A 7,648-nucleotide genomic window follows, 5' to 3' on the forward strand; every position below is an offset into this window, starting at 1 on the left:
ACAACTTTAATCATTTTAAATTTTACAAGTTTGTACATTTCCAATTATAAATTAAATCTTGGCACTTAAAACATTTTGTTTTAATTTGGCAGTTGAACCACTTAACATAAATGTTTTTATTTAAAAATATATATTTTAAAATACCTTCCATGTGTCAGGTATCCAGATTGTAGCCGTATTGGTCTAGAGGAAAAGGCAACCAGGACTCATAGTATAGGTGATATCTTTTATTAGACCAACAAGATTTTTGCAAAAAAATGTCTTTAATTGCAGGCTTTTGGGCACAAATACCCTTCATCAGGCATTGGAGAAAAGATTGTAAAAGTTCTCCTGGGTAGAAATGAAAGTTCATATTTCATAGGATTTCACAGAGAAGTCAATAGATGGAAAACTCCTCTGGGCAGTCAGTTCATGCCAGCTATGAATCATCTCTACTAAGAGTCCTGATTACCTTTATTTTAAAATACAACACTTACCTTTTTAAGCAATTGGGAAACAGTCTCGTTACCATGGCTTTCAACTGGTGGTGACAATTCTTTCTCTTACTCAGCCTCATGTCATCATGATGGCATCTTTCTTTTGTCATTTATACCAATCACTAAGATAGTCCTTAGCATTTTATCTTATTTGTCTTTTGACATATTTAGATGAAGTAGCTTTGATATCTTAAATTACATTTAGCTTTTTTTCTAATTGCTTTCTAATAGGAGATTTTCCTTAGAAAGTCCCTTTTCTCGGCCAGGATGGCCGATCTCTTAGGTAGGGCTTTAAACTAAGGTTGCAGGGGGATGGGGAAATGCTAACTGGAGCCTACTCGGGGACCAATATACAGGAAAGCTCCATCGGCAATGAAACTAAGCAAGCCACTTTTATGGGAACTGAGAAAATAGCTCCTCTTCAATGCAACAGGCGGCCAGTGACCTCAGTAGAAGGACTTGGGTGCCTGTATACCAATGCCAGAAGTATGGGGAACAAGCAGGAAGAACCAGTCCTCCTGCTTTCCACTGGGCACTATGATTTAGTAGAAATCATAGAGACCTGGTAGGACTCCTCTCATGACTGGAGTGTAGCCACAGAAGGGATCGGGTAGGGAAGAGAGCTGGGGTTGTTGCCCTCTATGTAAAGAAGCAGTACACCTCTCTACAGGCCGATGTTGGCCCCAAAGAAGACTAGCTTGAAACCCTCTGGGTCAAGCTCCAGGGGAGGTGCAGCAAGAGAGACCTGACTGCAGGTGTATACTACAGGCCGCCTAACCAAGGGGAGGAACTCGATCTACCACTTGCCCGTAAACTAACAGAGGCCATGCGTGCACAGGACATGGTTGTCATGGGTGACTTCAACTACCTAGACATCTTCTGGCAGGAGTGCTTGGCCAGCTCAGATTGATCATGACCCTTCCTGACCAGCACTGAAGAGCTATTTTTGACTCAGGAGTTGCACAGGCCAACTAGAGGCAATGCAGTTCTTGACCTGGTCCTGGCCAAAGGGGATGACCTGGTGACCAACTCAAATATAGATGGCAGCTTAGGCTATAGTGACCATGAAATCATTATGTTCACTGTCCATCGCAAGGCTGACAAAACAGACACCAAGCTTGAAGTCTAAGACTTCAAAAACACAAATTTTAATAAGCTCAGGTCACTAGTAGAGAATGCCCTGAGAGACCAAGGACCACAGGTAAAGGGTGCACAAGAAGAATGGTCATTCCTTAAGGGTACAATCCTTAAGGCTCAGAGAAAATCCATTCCCTTATGGAGAAAAAGTAGCAGAAGGGTCAAAAAAACCCTCTTGGCTAAACAGGGAAGCTGCAGCCCTCCTACAGAAAAAGGAGGAGCCATACAAACAATGGAAGCTTGGGACAGCCTCTGAGGAAGACGACTTGACAATGGCCTGCATTTGTAGAAAACAGATTAGGCAAGCTAAGGCAGAAACCGAGCTAAAACTAGCTACAAGAATCAAGGACAACAAAAGTCCTCCTTTAGCTACATAAGGAGTAAAAGGAAAACTAATGGGAGTGTAGGGCTGCCGCTCAATGCCTCCGGATACCTGGTCACTACCACTCAGGAAAAAACGGAACATGACTACTTTGCCTCAGTCTTTCACAAGACCAAGGGGAACAACATGCCAGGTAGTACACAGAACAAGCAGGGCGAGATTGACACCGTTGCCATCACTGCCATAGAACTGTTGTATGATCAATTAAAGAAATGAGACATATATAAACCAGCAGGACCGGATGAACTCCACCCAAGAGTGCTGCAAGAGTTGGCCGAAGTAATCGCAAAGGTCTTTCAAAAATCATGGGCCTCTGGAGAAATCCCAGAGGACTAGAAGATGGCCAGTGTTGTGCCCATCTTCAAGAAGGGGAAGTGTGAAGACCTGGGAAACTACAGGCCAATTAGCTTAACTTCTATTCCAGGGAAAATCCTAGAAACATTCATCAAAAAGGCTATATGTGACAAACTTGCAGAAGGCATGATACTGAATGACAGCCAACGTGGCTTCATTGCGGGCAGGTCTTGTCTGACCAACCTCATTTCTTTCTATGATCAGGTGACTTGTTACCTGGATGAGAGAAAAGCGGTTGACATCATATACCTCGACTTCCAGAAAGCCTTTGACCTGGTATCCCGTGAGGTACTGATCAGAAAATTGGTAGACATTGGGCTCAACTGCAGGACCGTCAAGTGGGTGCAAAACTGGTTGCAGGGTAGGCCACAGTCCAAATGCATGGATCAGACTCGTCCTGGAGAGATGTGAGGAGTGGTGTACCCCAGGGGTCAGTACTTGGCCCAGTGCTGTTCAGTATCTTCATCAATGACCTGGATGAGGGGGTGAAAAGCCCATTGGCCAAGTTCTCAGCACACCTACTGGCTGAGCATTGCTAACCTGACCAGCACTACAAATGAAAGGGATAAACCCCAGCATGAATATGAGCTGGCAATGTGATACAGTAGCCGCTAGGGCCAATAAAACTCTGGCATGCATCAATCGATGCATCTCCAGTAAATCCAAAGAAGTGATTCTCCCACTTTACTCAACATTGGTGTGGCCGCAGCTGGAGTAATGCGTCCAGTTCTGGGAGCTGCACTTCAACAAGGACATGCTAAAGCTTGAGAGGGTCCAGAGAAGGGCCATCCACATGATCAGGGACTTGCATGGCGAGCTGTATGAGGAGAGGCTGAGGTATCTCAAACTCTTCAGCCTAAAGAAAAGAAGGCTGTTGTGGCTTACTGCTATTTCAGAGGCGTACATCAGGGGCTTGGTGAACAACTGTTCACCAGGGAGCCCTGGAGGAAAACTAGAAACAATGGCCACAAACTCCTGGAAGATAGTAAAGAAGTTTTTCCTAATGTTCAGTTTGAAACAACTAGGGTGTCCACATTATGAAACAAGCTCCCCCCAGAGGTGGTGCAGTCATCTACCCTTAGAGGTCTTCAAGAGAAGACTGGACTGGGATTGGCTGACCCCAGATGTCTTTCCTGTTCATGCAGGGGGCTGGACCCGATGATCCTTCGGGGTCCCTTCCAGCCCTATGATTCTGTGATTATAAATTGTTTGCTTTTTTCCTTCCAGTGGGACTGGAGTGCTAGCAGAGGGGAAAACATATTTCAACCTGTAAGTCAGTAATTCAAAAAAAATACTGTGGAAAAATTAGTTATACCCCTTGTATTTTGGCTACTGCTTCCTATTCAATGCCTTCCACTTTCTCTCACCTGATCCTTTAAAACAAAACAAACTCTACTGGTGGCATCAACCTGGTCTGGTCAGTCTTGATCCTTTTGCCAAAGCAGAAAGAAGAATATTTTCAAACACATCTTATGCTTGGTTGGTTCCCGCTTGGATCAATATTGCTGTGCTCTGCTTTTTTACATTGAATTTGGTCTCAGTTTTATGCGATTAAAATAAGGCAAAACATACTTATGAAAATCCTTTAGTCAGAACAAGGACACTGTAAAAAGAAGGAAAGACTAAAGTTGAATGGCTTATAAAGAAGAAATGGGAGCACTAGTCCTAAGGCCATAAGTTAAGAAGAGAGGGGAAGAAGAGAAATAATATTTTCTCCTGGAAACTACAATTTTCCCTTTCCTAAATGTAAATGATAGTTTAGAAAAAAATTCTGCTTGGAGTACATAGTAAATGATGTTGCCAGGATACTTCCTGATCATGTTAATTAAACTGTCCTGTAGATTTCACTTAATTACTGCATAATTTGCATATTGGACATAATGGTGTTCATTGTTAAAGGAAGCTTTTCTGCTAAAAGGATGCACACACATTCACTTTCAGGGGAGGGGGAAGTGTTCAGCAGCAAAAAAGAAAGTTTTATTTCTATATAATTATGATATTTGATTAACAAACTGGTATGTCTCTAATGCCCCTCAGTAAGATGGTATGTTATGTGCATTCCAGATTCTTTAACAAACTATCACTGAAGCCTGATTGTATTAGCTTTTCTCTTGTTGAATAGTACCTGATTTTGAGATGCTCATTGCTTTCAGTGGTTCCCACTCATGGAGTAAAATCTAATCAACCTGATGAGCTTCTGAAGAGGGTAGCATATTCTGTGATGAGCTTGCTCTTTACAGCTCCCCCAGATCACTTGGAAGAGTCTGACAGTAAGCAGTTTGTCCAGGGTGGTTGATATGCTACACATTCTCTGGGATTTGCTCCTGCTGTACCTCTAGATCAGCTTTCCCTTCTGCCTGATGTGTCAGGATGAGAGCAGAGCAAAGACCCGAAGAAAATGCGTTCTACCTGCCTTTAGAAGATGCCTGGATGCCTCAGTTGGAGGAGTCTAATGCCTGAGTGCAGGGGACCCATGCAGTGACATATGGGGCGAGAGAGAGTGAGAACAACCCATTGGACAGGGCACATCCTCTAACAGAGGAACAAGAAGAGAGCCGAGAAAGCCGAGGAGGAGAACATGAGGCAAGGAGCAATAGGGAAGCAGAAGAGAGAAGCATTCAGAGCTGTTGTGGGAGGAAACTGGTTGAGGAACGTAGGAAATAAATGGCAGTCAAGATTGTTTTTGTTTGATGCTGCATCGTATAATAATTCCTACAGATTATATTCTTCCCATCCCTAATGCCTGCTTCACAACTGTCTAGCTCCTTCTATAGTCATTTATGCCTGAGCTGAATGAGCTTTAAAAGTTAGCATAATGATGGTGCTTTATGCTCAGTTAACACTTGTGAATGGCTACACAAGGTACAAACTGGTGGAAGACTGGATCCCTACTGTCTATTTGCTCCTAAATTCCAAATGCTACACTCAACCAGCACCCTGCCTGAGCACCCTTTGGCCCTGGCTTTCATAAGCCGAAAAAATTCTTCATAGATGCAGAAACTCCAGATTTAGCCTGGAAATGTGTATCATTGTTAAGAAAACTGCTAGGATATCTTTTGTTTCTAATTTTGTTTAACTTTTTTGTTTTTAACCAGGTGATTATAAACAGCACAATCACTCCTAATATGACCTTTACTAAAACATCGCAGAAGTTTGGTCAGTGGGCAGACAGCAGAGCAAACACGGTATTTGGTTTGGGCTTTTCCTCTGAGCAGCACCTGACAAAGGTAACTGGACTTGCTTTCTAAGAAGGCTATTGTGGTTCTAATGAATTGAGTGGCATATGCACTGTAGCAACCCATCTGGCAGAAATCTCCTATAAATTAGAGGCTTCTTCAATTGATTGACTCTAGATTGTCTCCTTGCAAGTTGTCTGTGTCTGTTAGCTAAGTTGTGGCTGTGTATACAGAACACACCAAAGGTCTACACGTTATAAGTTAATTGTTGGGGCTTGGGTATGTGTGGGGCAGGGGGTTCAAAATCTCTTAGCGTTTTTTTAATTTTCCTTGCCCAGCATGGCTGGAAGTTTTAGTATTTTCAGGTAGTGTAAGCAGTTTATTGGCATCTTTTATTTATTCCCAACCTTTGTGCTTATTTCACATGAAAACTACGTTGAAAGAGTATTAAGGCTACAAAGTGAAGCTCTTAAGCAGTGTGGATTGCTTTTTTGGGCAGGTGTAGTAAAGCAGCCCTGCACGCTTGCCACATGCTGCTCTAGTCTCCTTCCCCTGCCCAATCTGCTGCTCTGCTTTCTGCATCCTTCCCTGCTTCCATCCCTGTGCTCTGTGTCCAATTTCCTGTTTTGCTGCTATGCTGCCTGTCCCCTTCCCGATGTGCTGTGTGCCACACATCCCACTCATGTATCAATTGCCCATCCCTGCTTAAAACACTCAAAATACCAGAATTAGGTACCCTGTACATACTTACTTCTCCCCTGGCACAGGAATTGTAATGCAGTCTCTGCTTTATTATTTTAGCAGTGACATCCAACTAATGCGCTTATCCTAGAAGCCAGAGTTGCCGTCATGTAAAGAATGCAAAGCTTTGGCTGTAGACTAGTAATGGTGTGTATCTGAGTGAATTTGACCTTTTGACCAGTCCTCAACTGTAGGGGACTACAACTATTAGCAGCCACAGAAGTGAGTTCATGTTTAGAGCCTTAGTTTGAAAAAGCTTGCGTTTTCAGAGTTGAAGGCAGAGGCTTGTAGTCCTAGCTTTCCCAATGTGTGCTTTACACAGATATTACTGTTGCCTGCAAAACAGGGATTGATTACAGCAGGAGGCTTGTAAAATATCCAGCTGCCTCTGGTAATGAATAACCAGCAGATTAAAAGTACATACTCTCACTGATTAGACCAATAGCTTGTCAAGTGAACACGAGCAAGAATGTTTGTTCATGCAGTAAAGCAAGGTGCTTCTCCAACACACAACTGATGTTTTAAGCATGAATGCCAAATTGTTATTGGCACTAAGGTTTATCAGTTAACTAACCACAAAGTCCTTGTACATTCCAGTGTACCTTAATTGCATTCCTTTCTTGTTTTGATCTAAGAGCTACCAGACTTCAAATTTAAGGAGCTGCTTCCCGTCTCAGAAACATCAAAGATTGACTGTTCTTGTAAAACAAAAACCTGATGGTTGCAGCTTTACTACTTTTAGTCAGTTGGGTGAATTTATTTTAATAAATTTATTTTACCAGATGTGTCTTACTCCGTTCATGCAGTTTTCACAACACTGTGTTTTTACAAATATGTTGAAAATCCAATTAATTTTTGTAAAATTGTTCTTGCTATTGAGATAACCAGACCCGTGTCATGGTAAGATTCTGATTCTTCTTGAATGTTAACTGACTAATCTACCCAATAAAGCAAAAAAACCCCCAAAAACATTTCCATTAAAAAAGGAGATCCTGACAGTGATACTTCAAGAAAGGTATTTTGAAGTGGAAGAGCTTAAAAACAAATGTGTAGCCAGCCTGCCTCAGCCTGCCTATCTAAACTAATATGGAACCTCCTTAAGCTATCCTGAGAGAAGAATGCTTGTCCTAATAAGTAAGCAAATGGAAGTATAAAAGGATTAAAATAGATTCAGGAGGCAGATAATCTTTCATACATGAGTTTATACCTGCAGCAGATAAACATCTTACAATGTGTAACATCTGTATCCCAGATGGGCGGCTAGGATCTGGAACCAACTTCCAAGAGAAGTGGTGCTGGCTCCTACCCTGGGGGTCTTTAAGAGGAGGCTGGATGAACACTTTGCTGGGGTCGTTTGACCCCAGTACTCTTTCCTGCCATGG

General features: G+C 42.5%; 1 protein-coding gene across 1 annotated transcript in view; it reads left to right on the top strand.

The window, feature by feature from the left end:
* Positions 1–7,648, top strand: part of HOMER2 (homer scaffolding protein 2) — a 120,317-nt gene that overhangs the window by 56,157 nt on the left and 56,512 nt on the right. Inside the window, exon 3 of the mRNA XM_019504129.1 lies at positions 5,445–5,576. Coding sequence (XP_019359674.1) covers positions 5,445–5,576 — 132 coding nt within the window. The remainder of the gene's footprint in view (positions 1–5,444; positions 5,577–7,648) is intronic.

This window comes from Gavialis gangeticus, unplaced genomic scaffold (assembly GCF_001723915.1).
Source record: "Gavialis gangeticus isolate Ggan-Ray unplaced genomic scaffold, GavGan_comp1, whole genome shotgun sequence".
NCBI lineage: Eukaryota > Metazoa > Chordata > Crocodylia > Gavialidae > Gavialis > Gavialis gangeticus.